General features: G+C 43.1%; 1 protein-coding gene across 1 annotated transcript in view; it reads right to left on the reverse strand.

Annotated features, from left to right (window-relative positions):
• Positions 1–18,458, reverse strand: part of LOC116147623 (patched domain-containing protein 4-like) — a 49,493-nt gene extending 31,035 nt beyond the window's left edge. The window contains exons 1-2 of the mRNA XM_064476071.1: positions 18,074–18,458; positions 17,368–17,779 (exon numbers count right to left, since the gene is read on the reverse strand). Of these exons, the coding sequence (XP_064332141.1) occupies positions 17,368–17,742 (375 nt within the window). The 5' untranslated portion in view covers positions 17,743–17,779; positions 18,074–18,458. The remainder of the gene's footprint in view (positions 1–17,367; positions 17,780–18,073) is intronic.
• Positions 18,459–18,912: the final 454 nt, after the last annotated feature.

Raw genomic sequence — 18,912 nt, forward strand, 5'->3', positions numbered from 1 at the left:
TGACCTTAATTTTAATGAATACACTTTGAAAAATAAAACATTTATCACCAGTTGAAATAAGTGTCCCTGAAAGACTTCTTCCACCAGCAAAGAGTGTGTTTTTATTATGGACCCCTTGAGGAGGCTAAATCTGATGTAGCACCAATCCTGGATTACTCAGTGCTCTGGATCGTTTTGAACTAATCTTTAAGATTCCAGTTCCCATTTACTTTCTATTTACTTGTCTTCCTTCCCCACTAGACTATAGGCGTCTGGAAGGCAGGGCTAGTAACTTATCTCTATCTCCAGTGCCTAGCCCAGTGTCTGAAACAATATAAGCACAGAATACATCTCTACTGAGAAAAACTATTCACTGGGATAAGGCAAACACAGAGAGGAGAAAGCGCGGAGCAGGGAAGATACTTGTCCATCTTTTGAACACAACATAGGTGATTAAGACTCGGAAGACATATTAATTTGCCAAACTTTAAAGTTTGCTTAAAACAAAAGGGCTATGCAGTGGAGAAGGAGGTCTATGTGTAAGAGATTATTCAGCAGAGAGAAGTCCAAGAGAATGTAATGACCATTTCCAAGGTCACAGGTAGAAGATGTTCACAAATGGTAGTAAAGATCAGGTTTCTCCTTTACTGAAAAAAGAACAAAAAGAAATACTTGTTTTAAATAGTTACGTTACCAAAAGGAAAGGCAGCAGAGAGGGATAAACTGGGAGTTTGGGATTAACAGATGCACACTACTATATACAAAACAGATAAACAACAAGGACCTACTGTATAGCACAGGGAACTGTACTCAACAACTTGGAATAGCCGATAATGGAAAAGAATCTGAAAAAGAATGTGTATATATACATATATATATATAAAAAAACTGAATCACTCTGCTGTACACCTGAAACTAACACATTATAAATCAACAAGACTTTAATAAAATTTTTTTAAAAATTTAAAAATAGATATGAAGATTAATTTTCTTCTGGAGAGACATTAAATAGTGAATAGTATATTGAAGCAATTTATATATACAGGGCTTTCTGAAGCGTGTAGATGAGATGACCTTCTCAAATCTCTTCCAAGGAACCCTTGGAAAGATATATGCATGTACTATGATGATTATGTCAAACTCCTTTAAGCCGTGTCACAATTACTTAATGCTTTTTTGTTTTTTTAGCAGTAACTAAAAGTTAGGTCAATTCCCAATTTTATATGCCTACGCAAACTATCAGTACGGATTCAACTTCGTAAAATGCTTTTACTTTTTGCCAAAGATAAACTATTTAATATAAAAGTGGTAGTGGGGTACCAAATGTTTGGCTTTCTTTTTGTGGTGTACAATTTCCAGTTACTGGTGGCTAGCAGCGCACACCACATCATTCACATTGACAATAAAAACATCCTTTCACCTCACGGTATCAAGTGATTTATAATTGCCGTTTAAAAATAATAAGAGAGGGAGTATAAGATTTGTGAATCCACTGGGATGATAATGGAAAGCTTTCTACTGACCCAAGAAGGGCACTTGGATTGTTATGGCTCCTATGTCGTTGAAACTACTTTAAATATTCATTGCGCTTTAATGAACATACTTTTCCTTTAATTAGACATTGTGCTAATACGGTTCTAATATGAATCGGCTTGCCACACTGATCTGGGGATGCCAAGACCTGTTTATGAATGAGTTAGAAGTCCCAAGCTTGCTAAACTAGTCGTTAGCCTTCCCAGACCACATCTGTCTAGAAAAGGATAATATGACTTCCACAGATGAAAAGAAAGAAGGTGTGGAATTTGGGTGAAGATTAAGTCAATTCTGACTAAGCTAAGACTGGGAGTACTTTGAAATTCTTCACTATGATGCTTTTAAAACTCAAAACGGGACTATTATAAAGCCTAATAATTAATTCACTCGAACCGTCATCCATTCAACACATATTTCTTTGTCTCTTATACATGCTTATCAAAAGGATGGGCTAACAATGAATAGTGTTAATGAATTGGTTACAAAGTAGCAAACACCGACCACCTCAGGATATGAATGAATTTAGGTCACCTTGACGGAAATCAAGGAGCTAATGACAACTTAATAAGAATTGGAAGTATCATACTTCTTTGAGCTATCAAGATTTATTACCTTTGGCCCTATCACCATAGTAATAAGTATTTACCATGTGCCTACAAGTTTTCTTTATTAATCTTCTGGCAGAAATGTATTAAGAAAGGATGCCTTTTAAAGTGTCAGGGGATGTATTTTCCCAGTGACTGTCAATCCAGGATATTTTTGGAGCAGAGCAAATTGATGAAGATATCATATTTCTGGCCAATCAATACCAGATTAGGGAATTACAGGAGAGAAGGAAGTTGTTTACTTCAGCTACAGAGCAACTAAGGAGGCAGCTTTTCTGGCGGGAAAATGGTACTGAGATGGCTCCTGTCAGGACAAATCTCTTGTTTTTGAGATCCCAGACTGAGTCTTGAAGCGGGCGTGCGGGGGAAATAGCATTATCCCCTTATCCTCTCATCCTGTGCATCCTATGCATCTGGCAAGGAGTCAGGTGGGATGGGGGAACCTTCTTCTGGTTTAAGGTCCCTCTATGTTTCTCAACCTGGTTATCCACTGTAAATCATACAAGGAGCTTAAAAAAAAAATCCCAATTCTCAGGCCGTTTCTCTGGAGATTCTGATTCCACTAGTCTGGGGAGGGGACCCAGGCATCTTGTAATTGGAAAGTTCCTGAAGTGGTCCTTTTGAGAAGCACTGAGTTGCACCAAGTGAAAAGCAGTAAAAATTACTTTGTAATAAGATAAGTCACTAGGTACTCTTAGAAGATTACTCTTGGATGTGGTCCTTAGCAAAGCAATTTACAGCATTTTGGAGTTGATCTATAAATAAATCAGGTCCTTCTAAATTCTATCCAAGATTTTTCTTGGGACACCTGCTCCCCTGGAACTTGTTGACCTATATTTGTATCTTGCTTTCATAAGTGCATACGCTTATGAAAGCGACATTTCAAATCACATAAGAAAATGCTCTTTTCCTACAGCTTCTGTTGATGAGCCAGAATATTTTACTTTCTCCTTTTTGTCTGTTAAGGGTTGTGGGAATCAGCTCCAAAAAACACTGTCCTAGATACACTCTCTAGATAACAATAAATGAGCAATTAAGTAAATTATGTCACAGTCACTTGCCAGACTTCTGAGCTACCAAAAAAAAAACAATTATGAAAATGCTTATTAAAAAAAAAAACAATAAACAAGCAGAAAAGACATGCACCCTATGTGGCAACTGTGAACTTTACAGTTAAAGACTGGAAATAAATGGTCTATAATTCTGTAAAATTGGTGAGTAGGATTGTGATTTTTCACTTGGTGTTATTATGATGTTGGATTTATATAAAAGACAACATACAGAATGGAAGAAAGTATTTGCAAAAAATGAGACAGACAGGGATTAATTTCCAGAATATAGAAATAGCTCATACAACTTAATAATAAAAAAAAAAACCCAATCCAAAAATGGGCAGAAGACCTAAACAAGCATTTCTCCAGTGAAGACATATCAATGACCAATAAGCCCATGAATAAATGCTCAATATCACTAATTATTAGAGAAATGCAAATCAAAACTACAATGAGGTTCATCAGTCAGAATGGCCATTATTCAAAAGTCCACAAATGATAATCGCTGGAGAGGATGTGGAGAAAAGGGAACCCTCTTGGTAGGAATTGTAGTTTGCTGCAGCCATTATGGAAAACAGTATGGAGATTCCTCAAAAAACTGAAAATAGACTTACCATATACGATCCAGCAATCCCACTCCTGGGCATATATTCAGAGGGAACCTTAATTCAAAAAGATACATGCACCCCAATGTTCATAGCAGCACTATTTACAATAGCCAAGACGTGGAAACAGCCTAAATGTCCATCAACAGATGACTGGATAAGAAGTGGTATATTTCTACAATGGAATACTACTCAGCCATAAAAATACTAAAATAGTGCCATTTACAGCTACATGGATGGACCAGGAGATTGTCGTTCTAAGTGAAGTAAGCCAGAAAAAGAAAGAAAAATACTATATGATATTATTTATATGTGGACTCTAAAAAAAAAAAAGACAAATGAACTTATGTACAAAACAGAAACAGACTCACAGACATAGAAAACAAACTTATGGTTATCATGGGGGAAGGGAGTGGGAAAGGATATATTGGGAGTTCAAGATTTGCAGATACTAACTACTATGTATAAAATAGATAAACAAGTTTATACTGTACAGCACAGGGAACTAGATTCAATATCTTGCAGTAACTTACAGTGAAAAAGAATATGAAAGAGAATACATGTATGTTCATATATGACTGAAACATTATGCTGTACACCAGAAACTGACACAACATTGTAAACTGACTACCCTTCAGTAAAAATATATGTGCAAAAAAAATAGTTACAACTTATGAAGAAACTACTAAGTGCTCAAAAGTTTTAAAACCTGTCAAGTGGATATTAATAATACTTCTAATGTAGCATAGAAAATAGTAATCATATTTTTAACATAGAAAAACTGAAGGACAAAGACATTAAGTAGCATGTCTAAAGGCACACAACTAATAAATGATCAAACTGAGTTCAAACATAGATTTGTCTATTTCCTCTTTGCTGTCCTCTTCACCATTATCTTAAAATTCTGAAAGAGGGCTTAATCAATAAGAGGCTCCCCTATCTCTATCCCCCGTGAAGAACCCACCGCAATAAGAAACGGTTGTTGCTTTAGGCGAAATGGGCCACACTGTCAATGCTTATAACTTTAACATCACCAGTAAGTTCAGGACACAGAGCTGAGGGAGAAGATCGGAAATGAAGAATCTTATGTCAATTTAGTTATCAATTACCTAAATATTCTTCTATCAGGAAGAAGACTACTAGAGTAACATCAGTCTATAAACGACTCCTTGAGATAAATTAACTAAAAATACAAATGAACTTTGTTTCGCAAGAGACACGCTGATAACATGCGATTAGTTACTAAAAGAACTGTCTAAAGTTTTCACAGCCTAGAAAGGGTCCAATTACTTAAAAATAATCCCCAGGGTAACGAAGGTTGAAAAGAATGAAATAACAATAAATGTCAAGCTGCCAGTACCAGTTTTGTGTGCTATTCCCTTAGAGAGGTCTGCTCAATCTCCGAAAAGGGGTCATTAAACTAGTGCAGCCCCTGAGCTTCTCACCCCCACCCCCCCGGAGCTGAGCAGGGTGTCTGTGTCCCGGGGCACTGCCTGCTGCCCACCGCCCTGACCGCGTGCCCCAGTACTCAGGCCCTGCTTCACACGCCCAGGAACCTGCCCTGCTGAGATCATGCACCAGACTGCACTGTGCAGGGAGACCTGGATCCTGGGAAGGGAGAACTGACAAGCTGGGCTTTCCTCGCATTCTTTTTAAACTAGAAATGTGAACAAGTGACGATTCCTGCCCTTAAAAGCCTTATAATCTTGAAGGAAAATAAGATGGGTCCTAAATAGCCCGTATACTTACTAGTGCTGGTGTACAAACGACTAAGAGCATGCGTCATCTTTGATTCCAAAGCCACATTTCATTCATGGGAAGGGAAACCTGTCCTGTCTAGGGGTTCAGCTTTTGGCTTGCTAATACTCTCACCCTACAAATTTTCACCAGTCTTCACCCAACATCTATTCCCTTCCTTCCTTCCTTTCTTCCTTCCTTCCTTCCTTCTTCTCTTTCTCATAGGACTTCTGTTCTTCTTTACCCAAGTCCCTATGCTTGAAGAAATTAATTTCACTCTCTACCATCACATGAATAGAAATGATCAAATCTTTCACTTTAGATTTTATGGCCTCTGTATTTTTGCTTATGATATTCTCAGTCCTAGGGCAGCTAAATAAATATCCCTTTCTCCAATCTAATGACTCTTAAACTTGAGTAATTGATGGATCTTTTCCAAAAAAAAAAAAAAAAATCCTTCTGAAACCATAGTGTTGACCTAAATTATTTCATTTATAATCAATTGCTGTTTTAATACAGATAGGTTCTAGCTAATGCGGGCAGTGTCTTTTCATCCTTTTTAAAGTTTTTAAAAATTGAGACAGAATTGACATATCATACTGTGTTCATTTTAGGGGTACATGATTTATGTGTTTATTGCAAAATGATTACCATAATTTCAGTTAACATCCCTCTTTTAGCAACCTCAAATATACAGTGCAGTATTGTTAACTATAGTCACCATGCTGAACATTATATCCCCAAGGCTTACTTATCTTATAACTTAATTTCTTTAACTGCACTTCTATTTATGTATAAATATTTTTCGTCTTCTCACAGATAAAATATAAAACAAAAGACATCTTCTAAATGGAATGTTTATCCAGCACAGTCCTGGACAAGTTTCTCTCATGTATCCATTATATTTTCATTTCATTAGCAAGTAAACATTTGGAGCTATTAAAACAATAAATGTAACTTGTGTTTCCTAATGCCTCAGTACACTTATCAGGTTACATCAAGAGAAATTTAAATTTAACTTGCTTGCATCCCCATCTGAGTAAGACAGGAACTCTGGCCCCTGAAAAGCTTTACTCATGCACTTCCGGGGGTCTTTAGAAGATCTTTACTATTTCCCAACTAGGTCTTCATGGTCTGCCTCTTCGGCCCGCTGGCTGATGGGCCACTCCTTGCCTTTGAGCACATGGTGCTGGTCCCGTGACACTCTGAAGTCTGTGCTGGGGTCTTCAGATGGCACTCTGTGAATTCCCATCGTGCTAGGTTTCCAGATAAAATATAGGACACCCAGTTAAATCTGAATTTCAGATAAGCAGAGAAGGCAGTATTTAGAACATATTTTCACTTAAAAATTATTTCTTGTTTATCTCAAATTCAAATTTAACTAGGTAGCCTGTACTTTTATTTGCTAAATCTGGTAACCCTACCAGGTGTTCAAGCCACCTCCCCTCAGCCTCTCCTGGGCTGAAGTCACACATGTGCTGTGTATAGCTGGCGAAAGTGTCTCTCTCTCTTGTCTGGTTGTCCTTTGTGTCCTAAGCACAAAGCCGTCTTGCTTGTGGCTCATGTATCTCAGGACCACTCATAGAAACAGCTTTCGATGTCCTTCTGTGGCCATCTTTCTTGAGGGTTTAGCCCAGCCTGAGAATGGCAGACTGACTGGATGGGCTCTTTCTCTGTTCCCTTGCAAATTCCCCCAAGGGGTCGTTCCACAGACTCCTCCGTATTAGCTAACCCCACCGAGGCAAATCAACGTATGCAGTGAGGGCTAGCAGCATTACTGGTTCATTAGGCACGTACAGTTATATGTCAGCAAAGATTTGCCCTAAGTCTATAACACAAGTTACACTGTGATTAGGGGAACTGCCTTCAAAGCACCTCTAAAGTGGATAAAAGTGCTTCCTACCTTTGGAAGCACTGAGAATAGCTCCATGGAAAAGGCAAATGTAAGAGATGTGAGTTTGACACCATGAAAGAAATTTCAAGCCATAGGAACAGCATGAATGAAGGTTAAAAAAAAAAAAGCCAGGAAAATTCAGGATGGGTTTGCTGTGGTTTAGTTGCAGCATAAGGTGTATTGCAACCTGAAACTTCATGGCAAGCTGGGGCCCAGCCAAGGGACGTTCTCAAGGGCTATGGTTTGTCATGTCCTCTCCAGGCAATGGGGAGCTCTTGCAGGATTTGATTAGAGAAAAACATAATCAAAAGAGGTAGATGATCCTGCTACACAGGCAAGGTTCCAAGTGTGAGAAGTTATGTGAGAGAGACTAGATTACTGCTTAGATAAAATAGGTAAGAGGTGTTAAAAGCCCGAGGAAGAGACGGTGAGGAGGAAAAGAAATTTGAAAAGAAGACCTTGGACTTCAACCCTGGTAATCCAGGATAATCACCAGAGGAGGTTTTTAAAATCCCAGTGTCCATGACACCTCCTGACTAATGAAGTCAGAATCTCTGGGGAGGAGATGCACACATCAGTATTTCTAAAGCTCCCGGCATAATTCCTACATTCAGCCAAGGCTGAACGCCTCTACTGCAGAACAGAGGTCCTCCGATGTCGGCAGGGATCAGAATCACCTAGGGAGCTTGTGGCCCCCAACCCCCAGTATTAGTAGATCTGGACTGAGACCCAAGAATGTACATTTCTAACAAGGTCCTAGGCAATGGGGATGCTATTGTTCTAAGGGCCACCTTGGCATGGAATGAATTAGCTCTCGCTGTTTCTATGTCTTTGGCTGGGTGGGGGTGAGGGGGAAAGGAAGAATTAATCATAGGTGACTGAGATTCTGCACCCGAGTCAATGACAGAATGGAGAGAATGCCATTCAAAGAGTTATAGACATGGAAGAAAATCAATGTCTGGCTTGAATGAGGATATTTAAAGAATAGACAATGACAAAGACTAGTTCGTGGGAATAATTATAAATATGGGAATGGTGAGGGAGTGAGCCAGTAAGAAGCTGAGGCTCAATAGAGGCTGATGTCTGGGAAGCCCAGACAGGAGAGAGAGGTTAAGGTTGGCTCTATTGCAAATGATACAAATATACAACCTCTGAGATATTTCCAGATCCAGGGGACACTGAAACCAAAGTCCCACAGTTTTCTTATCTGTTCTTTACTGCCCTTAGAGAAGAGAGGTCACGTGCAGAACAAGATTTCTGGAGGCAGCTCAAGCTCTTTAGCACAAAAGCAGAGGGATGCAAACCCCTCCTACTCTGCTTATTAAGTAAACAGCAATGACTACCACAGGATAGAAAGACTTTCAGCTTTGAGGGTTGAAACAAAAAGGGCTTTTCATCTCACCATGAGTTCACAAAGAAGTCAATCAACCAATTCCAGAACAAGGGCAGAATATCAGTGCTCAAGGAGCTTTCTTACTGTGTTTTCGGTCTGCATCTATGGGCTACTTCAAACTCAAGCTGGGAATGAGGAAGTCTCATTGGGTCTCCCTTGCGTCTTAGACCCAAGCTTCTCAAACTCTCAAGTGCATCTGAATTTTAAGGATTTTCAAAGAATCTGGCGCTGTTCTAAGTGCTTGATACCCTTGCTACTCAAGAGTGTGAATCAAGGACCAGAGGCATCAGTATCAGCTGGGAGTTTGCTAGAAATGCCAAATCTCACTCCATCCCAGATCTACTGAAACGGAATCTGCATTTTAAACAAGAACTCCAGGTGACAAATGGAGTTTGAGAAGCTCTGCCCCAGGTATCATAAATTCACTGAATCCACTTAATGCTAAGAAGTCGGGGCTATGATGAGGAAACTGAGTTACAAAGAGGCTAAAACGTTTGTACAAAGTTACAGAGCAAAAGGAACAGAGTACAGATGTAGACCTGGACAATGGAGCTCAATAGGTCCTGATCTAAACTGTGTTATACCAGCTCTCAAGAGGTTCTTAATGTGGCCCTTAGCGCCCTCACCACGGTCACTCTTTAACTTCCATCTCAGGGGCTTTCATTCAACACATCTAAGGTACCATGACTTCCCCTCCCTCCTGTTGGTCCTACCACCTAACCCAGCCTTGCCTGTTAACCCTCTGTCACCCTTCAGATTTCAGCTCCCAGTCAGTTCCTCAAGAAGGTCATTTGTCACAGCCCAAGACTTGGAATCCTTCTCTCACAGCACCATGCAGTTTTCTTCGTGATAATCTGTAATTATGAATGTATCCATGCGATTTTTGTTTTTCGTGTTAGACTCAAGCTCCTGGAAGGTCAAGCACCACATCTATTTTGTTCCTCACTGAATCTCCAGCTCCCAGCCAGGGCCAGACACAGAGCAGACACCCAGCAATAGCTCTGTTAGTCTGCTAGTGTTTACAAACGACTTTTGAGTCTGAGGTACAACTTGTCCACGTTAGCATGCCCCACAGTGACGATGAGAACTGAACACTCTCTCCCTCGCATAACTGAGACCTGGTGAGGTGAGAGAACAGACCTGAACGTTCAAGGGGCAGACAGAGCTTAGGGACTGAGCCCTACACGTGCAGTCCAGCCTCTGTCTACCACGAGCACCTGGAGCTGCTTTCAGACCCTCCTGAAGCTGGAAGAACCCTGTAAACGTGTTTCTGCTTTCCAGACCCAGAGCCATCCTCTTGGCCTTTGAGACAGGAGAGGAAGGAGACAGCGGCCCAGGTGAAGCCTCTCCTTGCTGGGAGGGGAACTCCAGAGGGAGAGGACTGGCTGTTCCAACACAAATCCAGTGACTAAACTTACGCATTTCAAGAGCTGCGCACAGGTGCCTTTCAGAGGCCCTGAACTCCCCCGCCTTACAGAGAATAAGCCTTGATTTCGATGAATGGTTCTGCCATAGTAATCCTGTCTGAGAAAGGCGTGGATTGCCAGGCCACTTTAAAAATACACTCCACTCTAACTCTGTTTCATTTCCCCCCGCTCCGCTTGCGCCTACGTAGAGTTCCTGTACCTCATGTGCTCATATAGTATCACCATAATCAGGCTAACGAGGGCTTAATGTTGCCACTATCGTAAAATAACTGCAAAGGGGCTCGAGAAGAACGCTGCTGATTCTTTTTTCTTGAAGAGATCGTTAGATTAAATTTCAAGGTTTTTGGAAAATACTGAACTACAGTAATCAGCTTTAAGCCTAACCAGGTGACAGGCCCAACCAACTACAGATGAAAGGGCCGAGGGCTTCCCCACGTGGAACAGCTGCTTGATGACTCTCCAGGCATCTCGCCAACGTCTCTGTCACACGTCCACATGGCATGGCTACAGGCTCGATCAGCTTTCTTACCGTGTTTTTGGTCTGCGTCTATGGGCTACTACAAACTCAAGCTGGGAATGAGGAAGGCTACAGTCCCTCTTGTGTCTTAGACCCGAGCTTCTCAAACTCTCAGGTGCATCTGAGTCACCTGGGGCACTTGATAAAGTGCGGGTTCCGGCTGGTAGGTCTGTGGTGAGACCTGGGGAGTTTCCGTTTCCAACAAGCTCCCAAGTGATGCCGATGCTGCCCGTCCCTGCGCAACACTTTGAGGAGCAAGGTCTTAGAAAACGAAAGGAAATTAACTGTGTAGCTTACAATGCAGCTTGGCACACTTCTAGGGCAGAAGCATCGCCGAATGTTTCCGGCTGCCAGGGCTGTGACGGCTCTAACCCTCTCCCCCAGCACCCTGGCAGAAATGATCCAGAGAACTGAGTCACTTCCATGTTTCCACCCTGTAGATGGGGCCCGGGTGATTTGCTTAACTAAAGTTAGGGAAGAAATAGACCTGCTATCCAATCTAGAGCTGTCTTCTGCAAATCTAGACCCTTGGAATTGCCAGATTTCTTCTTCAAAAATGTTGATATTGAGCATGTGTAGAAATGTCTGGGTGTATCTGGAACAGGTCTGAGCATATGCTGATCAACTCTAAACTGAATTAAAAGCAATGTGGTCCAATCACGGTGTGATGGCTAATGGGTTAAAATGCAAAATATTCTCCTAATACGATATATTTTGAAAAGCACAACATCATAGCCTGTTTCAGTTATAATAACTTTCAAAGGAGAAAAGAGTAAGAAAAAAGTTTGAGAGCTAATTATTGCCAAAAGTGGCAAGAGAGGCAAAGAAAGGAGTGTTTGTCTTTTGGGGGTGGGGTGGGCATGGCCTTAGCCCCGCCTACATTTCCACCATGCTGTCAGTCTCTTTGACTTCTCCCCACCCCACCCCCAAGCCCTTGGTGGTCCTGAACCACGGAGAAAACCACCATCAGCTCAGCTGACGGCGAGAAAATAAGAAAAACCGTGAGAACTGTTTCTCTTCTCCTTTTGTAAAAACTCTCCTTAATCCTTGAATTCCCAAACTCTAGAAAGAAGCATAAATAAGTACTTATGCAATTTATTTAATTTGGTTTAAAGTAGGTCTTTGGTAAGCCAAGGAGCAGAATCTAGGCCCCAACACCAAGCAAGTCTTTTGTCCACTTGGGTATTCATAAAAGTTTAATGAATGAACTCATTTTGAAACAGCAGCTTGAGGAAACCACAATCAACATTCAGTGGCATAGTTCACATCTATTCAAGTACATCTACTTTACTCCGGAGGAGAAATATTCTAGAACATATCCCGAAATCCACTGTCATGATATTTATCTATGACGCAGTGGAATGTTACAGAAGAATCGCAGAGCCTGAAGCTCAGATCAGTGATGGGACTTGTCCAATGTCACAAAACTGGTCTTTACAGAACTGGGGTTAAAACTCAGATCTCTCCTGAACATTTCTCAATTTAGCCTGCATCGTGTTATCCCATGCTGTCTCAACAATTCTATTTTCCTGATGTCAGTTTAAGATAGAAGTTCTCAAACTTGCCTGGCACATAAGCCCCTGGCCCAGAACCGTGGACCACACTCAGGCTTTCTCCACTCTCAGCTGATCCTGGAACCTCACCTTAGTTTGCTCTGAATTGCTGTGAAATGGCATTAAAGGTGAAATCATGTGCCAGAGGGAAATTTGCTACACTCTTTGTGGCAGGTTCCATGACAGAGTTTGCCCAGACTAGGAGCTTTATTCCCTTGTAGGTGAATGAGGGAAGAGAGGCTTCACTTCACCTGGGCTGGTCCCTCTGAGTGAGTGATGGACGGCGGGGACTGGGGTGCAAGAGCAGTGGCGGTACCTTAGCGTGGATCTCGGATGGCTTGGGAGTTACGGCCCTAGCTCTCTCTTAGTAAAAAGGGCTGTCGCTACAGAGAATGGTGCAGGATGTGCAAGGACTTAATATAGCATCATGGTGAGAATATAAACGCCAGTGCCTGACAGACCTGGACTTAAATCCCAGCTCCAACATGTACTCCATGGGGACCTCTTAGAAGTCACTTAACCTCCTGATCTTTAGGTTCCTAACTTACAAAATGGGAATAAAAATACTCCCTCTGACTCATAAGCTTGCAAAAATGACATGCGGTGTATAAAACACCACATCAGTTAGAACAGAAACGAACATTCGATAAAGTAGCAATTTTTTTCTCCCTTATTAAGAGATAGAATCAGGAATGTAAGCTTAAATCTAAATATCAGAGAAGATCCTGACAGAGATGTCTTTTGAGGTTTTAGAATGAATTAGGGAAAGAAGTCTATGAAATAACTTTTCTTGGAAATCTTTAAAAAAAAAAAAAAAGTTGGTCCTTACTTTACGTGTTGGCTTAAGTTGCTCTTCTACTGAGACTGGAACGAAGTAATGAATGGCAACAACTTCCAAAGTAGGATGACGTACTCAAAATGTGCCCAAAGAAACACTCCTTTGTTAAGAGGTAGGAAAATCTATTCTTAAACGTGGTCCTATTCTTAAATGTGATACATTGGAGTACATACACTTCAGTTCAACGTCTATTCAGAGGTGTGTATTAATGGAATTTAGCAAGGAGGACAGGCTGCAGGAGAAGCAAAGCTGCTTCATTTCTTTCTCACCATTTGCCATGGGCCACATTTATCTGCTTCTTTACTTGGCCTTTTTCAGTGGCTAGAATAAAAAAAAACTGGGGACACGTGGAAATCATGACTTTCTTGGAACTATCCAGATGGCAAAGTGAGGTCGTGATGGGCTACCTAAGAAGCAGGGAATTATTACCTGCAACCACCTGAGCCCCTTGAATTATAATGAAAATATTTCTTGGGGTTTAGAGCAGTACTTGCTTAAGGATTTTGAGTGCCTGTCTCAATTTAATCAAGACTGGTTCCAACAAAACATTAGGTGTTTAATTTCAAAATTCAGTCTGGTCGCATTGTATTAATGTATACAATATGGGTGCTTAAATAAGTGGGGAAAAATGGCCCCCAAATTATTAGGGTCAAAAAACAGTAGAGAAATCTGAACAGTGTAGAGAATACCTTTGAAATAAAAGGGTGTCATAGAGGTTTGAACAGTGATGATAATTTTCTGATGTTTCAGCATCAATGAGCAAATTAATCAACAAACTAATCAGTGATGTAAATTCTGTCTGCATAGAGCTGGATAAGGTTTACCACGGGTGGGGAATAGAAGACTCGACAATATAAAGATTATAAGGACAGCCACAATTGTAGAGTTCATCTCATACAGGTGTAAGGGTTTCAGATTTTGGCATCTTTTCTACACAGCTTTTGAAAATGTGTACATGTCTCACTTCTGTAGCATTCTTGGCTGACTGCACCTTTTTTCATATCAGCTTTATCAGAGCCTCTGTTTAGAATCCTAAACCAGCAACTTCCTGTGTCCCTACTTGTCTGGATCACCTTGTCAAGATAATCATGCCTATCAAGTTCTAAACCTTTCTGTGCTCAGAACTACTTGGGTGTCTTTATAATACTCGGAAGATGCCCTTCTGATTGCCATAACCAAGGTTCTTGACCTCTTCTTTCTGTCAGTCAGTGCTTACACGTCTTCAGACTATCTCCAAGCTCTGACCTCCTGCTTCTTTTATGTAAGAGATTGCCAATTCCTCCTCACATTATCCAGCCACTGCTGTTTATTCTGCATTTCTCCTCAGCGATCGATTCTCTGCCCACCAACAGCATCATCCAGCACTCAAATTTTCCATATTGGCCAGAGTTGGGAAGATCAGGGACCCACGTGGGACAGAGGAAGGCAAAATGAATAAGAGGGCCAAAAAGGTATGTCTAAAAACTTCCCTCAAATCCCATACAATAGAAGTTCTCAAACTCTGTCATGGGTCAGCATCCCAGGGACTGCTTGAGCACCACTGTCACATAGGAATTGAAATCATTTCCAAATCACATAGAATCAAAACAAAAGGCCATCTCGCTTTGCTCTGTGCCAAGGAGTTCTCCACTTGAAGACCCTCTGTTGGGGTTCTAGGTATCCCCATATCCTATCGATTACACTTTGTATTACATTAGTATGTGTGATGTTACATCCAGGTGCTCGAGAGGGCCCACTGCTCTCAGAAGATTCTCAAATTCCTTTACCCAAACATAGCTTAAGGACCCCACTGACGCCATGCAAAGAAGAGTCAAGCCAACGCATCTGAGGAGACATTGCAATCAGAATGGAGCAGGAGAAGGGCTTTACAGATTAGAGAGCCAGTGTATAATTCACCTGTTCTTGATACGGTTAGCAGAATAATTCCACTAGTACGACCTTGCTCTTTGTAATCAGTTACTCCACATTCTTTTATGATTATCTACTGACTCCTACCAAGATGTAGAGCATCCAACCAATCAGCCAGAAAGTTTAGATGGAGCATCTATTTTAGGCCCAGCATGGTGGACCCACGGATTTCAGAGTCCCTGCTTGCACGTAACTCGGAGTGAGGACCCTGGCATCTACGATTAAGCCTCATGAAGGTAAGAACCTTGCTTTTCTTGCCTCAGATGCTATTTTATGTGCCTAGAGGTGCACCTGGTAAATCATAGGAACACAAGCAATGATTATTAAAGGAGTGAATTAGAGACCTCGAGGGTTTGGACTGTAAATGTCATAATGATATTGCCAGACAAAGAGAAACCCCACAGTGGCTGACTGGACAAAGTCCTTCCACCTGGAGAGCACTGCCGACCAAAGGAATTAAGGGATCCAACCAAGACTGCATGTGAATAAACTGTAAACTTGCCTCAACAGGAAAAACAAACTGAAGTTTAAATATGTCACAGTTTCAAAATCTTTCTTTACACCGGATGTAAAAGCCTAGGACAGAACTCAGTCAAAAGACTGTAGGCGAGGAAGATTGCCTCTTTACTGCATCCTTTTCTTGAGTAAGCAGTAATGTCGATGGCCAAGGATTCAGGAAACAGAAAGTGTGTTGCCCAACTACATACATTCATCATGCTCCCTTCAATAAGTGTGAGGCAGGCAAGCCCTTACCTAGATTTCAAGCTGATGAATCATCTGTCCAGTTTCACTAGACCCCAAGGGACTGTTCCTCTGAACAAGGGGCTGAAACCCTGTCAGCCACTGATGCATTTCAACAAGGACAGCATGTTCAAAGGATGCAGGTTATGGGGTTTCCTGAGGAATCCCTGGTTTCTAAGTGCATTAAATCCTCCTTCAAGTCAGGAAAAAGAGCTTTTTTACCTCAAAAAAAATCCCAAGAAAGTTATTTTTAAACTGTGTACAGATGCCGACTATATCAAATAGGTAAATAGAAATACAGTGATTTCCTACTTCGTTTATTGAAACGGGGGGTCCCTCCCATTCCATGATCTCCCCAGAATCACACACACATACTCATATACCTCAGAAGACAGAAAATTCCTTCTTTCAGGGAAACCCCTGTCTTGGGAATTCTTGGCTGTGCAGCCTCTGAGCATGCACAGGGTCGAGCACTCAAATGGTGCAGTGACTCCTTTGGAAGTCACATTTGTCCCTGAAACTTCAGTCACCTGGAGACTGCATGCCTCATTGCCTGCAGTAGCTGAGTCCTGACAGTGTGGAATGAGTTTAGAAATCTCATTTGAACATCAAAATCTGAATTGAGAGTTTAAACAGCACCATATATTTAATGCTGAAATAATCATTCACGGCAATTTTTTGCTGACTGTGATTTTCCCCTTTCTTTTGGTATTGGGCTGTTACAGTGATCTTGCTCTGGTTGGGATTTTTTTTTTCTTTTTTCTTTTTTTTTGAGGAGGGGAAGGAAGATGACAGGACTCAGTAAACTAGTACATCAGTTAGCTGCACATCCCCATCTTCACACATAGAAAATCTCTGCTTCTTTTGCTCTGCAAACACATAACATAATTCCTGGAATCCCTACCACATTCACACCCACTGCTTTCAGACACACACACACAGGGCAGCGAAACACAAACTCTCTACATGTCCACATCAAGCCAGGCTGAAGATGTAAATAGGTGGATATGGCACCAGGTGGATGTGTAATCAGTAATAAGAAATACATCGAGCCCCAAAATGAAAAGAAATCCCCCAAACTGTTCAGGATTCCCCCTCCCCCTTCCATTCATTGATTTATTAACCCTGAACAAAGATGTAATTGCAGGGTCTCAGAAACAACTTTTTTTTTTCCATTTTGTTTTTCATTTTGGCATTTGTTTTGTTTGGCTTTGAATTTCTTAATATCTAGTCGTGCCATTTATTGCCTGTTTTCTTCACTCAGTTGCCCATCATTTATTTCCCCCCAAAAATGAAAGAAGCATCAGCTTCTGAGTCTGAAGGATGAGACCTCTGCATTCTCTTTGCTTGTTTAGGGCGAGAAATGAAGCGCTGCCTCTTTAATTGGCAGAAGCATGCAGGAGGAGCCTACCTTTAATTTAGTGTTGGGATACCTCACTTGCACCCTGGCTGTTGTCTTATTGGAGACGGCAGCCTGCCTGAGATCCTCTAGCACTGAAATAATATCATCCAGCACGCATTTCTTATCCTGATTTCTCAACACACACAGATGGGAAAAAGTATAATTATAGCCCTTGTGGTTCACCTTCATTTCCAGCACGGCTCGGTGTGTCTGCAGGATGCCCTCAGCCTGGAGCAAAATATTGTCCCCGGGTGGGGAGAGGAGGATCACCCTGCCATACCTCCCGGGGGTGTGTAAGTCCGAATACAGCTGGCTTTTGGACTGGTCCAGGGGGAAAAGGCTGCTGGCCAGGCTGCGCTCGATCTTGGCCAGGCTGTGGCTGGGCGCGACCAGGCGCTCCAGGTCGCCCTCGGGCTGGAAGCGGTTGAGCGCGCTGAGGCCGAAGGTGATGGTCAGGACTGCGGGCACGGTGAGGAAAAAGACCGGGTGCCGGCTCACGCACAAGCCCAGCCTGTGGCAGAACGACTGGAGCCCTCTGCGAAGCACCTGCCGCAGCATCCTCCACCAAATCCAGCTCGCAGGCGCTCCCGGCCGTCTTAAAAAGCACATGTGACATGTGTAAGCGCCGGGCTACCCTCGTCGCTCCCGTCCCACCCCCTCCGGGCCGGCCCCCCGCCCCCTCCGCGCTCACCCCCCACCACTCTGCCGGGTCTTTCCCGGCCCCACCTCCCTGCGCTCCTACTACTCTTTCAAACACTGCAGCAAGTTGCAGCAAGGCGGGCAGATGCCGACCGCGCGCGCGGGGGCGGGCGGCGGGCTCTGCGGGGGCCCCGGGCCGACCCCTCCCCGGCCTCCCCGCGCCCCGGCCGCCTCCCGCGCCCCCTCTCACCGCGTAAGCAGCGATCCCGCGGTCTAGCCCTTCATCTCGGTGCTGCAGTCCCCCGGCCTCCCTGGCTGGAGGTGGTTCCGTGCGGAGCGTCCCACAGATGTGGATTTCCTCTCCGTCCTGGTGGGGTTCGGCGCCTAACTGGAACCATGTGGCTCGGTGTTGTAAGAAGCAGACATGTGCCCCACGAGGGGGGGCGGGAGGAGGGAGAAGAGACGGGCGGGAGCGCGGGGTCGGGGGGGGGGCGGTGGCAGCTAAGCTTTCCTTTTTTTAAGAGGCTGACAGTTATTTTTAGAGTTTTGTTTTCCCTCTTCTCTCCCCGCTGGAGTGAATGGAAGAGGACATGGTGAGGGCGCCGCCGGCCCATTGGAGCGGTGGCGATCCGAGCCCGAGAAGGGCGGGGGGGCGGCGCGCGTGGAAGGAGGGACTCGAGGGCTCCCGGAGGAGGCAGCCTTTTCACCCCTCTGGTTTCCCTGTGCCCTCGAATTCGGCTTGTCGGCCCCAGAAAGGGAGCGGAGAGGATGATGCTGCATTTTTAACAAACCACAAAGCATGCAAGGGATTTCCTTGCAATGCTTTCCACGCTGTCGTTCCCCAGACTGGTCGGTTGCGGCCGAGGCTGCCAGAGACCCCAGCTATTGGCGGTGCGCTGAGGCTCTGGGGATCCTTCCTTGCTCTGGTGATTGGAGAGGAGGCGTTTGCGAATAGCAGTCGCCTATGGCTTGGGGTGTGTTGTGTTTGTGTTTGTGTGTGTGTGTGTGTGCGCGCGCGCGCGTGCTGGAAGTGAACATCCGCAGGCAATATGTGGTTTCTCATAAAATCTTACATTCACTATCTGCACT

The sequence above is a fragment of the Camelus dromedarius genome, chromosome 19 (genome assembly GCF_036321535.1).
Source record: "Camelus dromedarius isolate mCamDro1 chromosome 19, mCamDro1.pat, whole genome shotgun sequence".
In the NCBI taxonomy this organism is placed as follows: Eukaryota; Metazoa; Chordata; class Mammalia; order Artiodactyla; family Camelidae; genus Camelus; species Camelus dromedarius.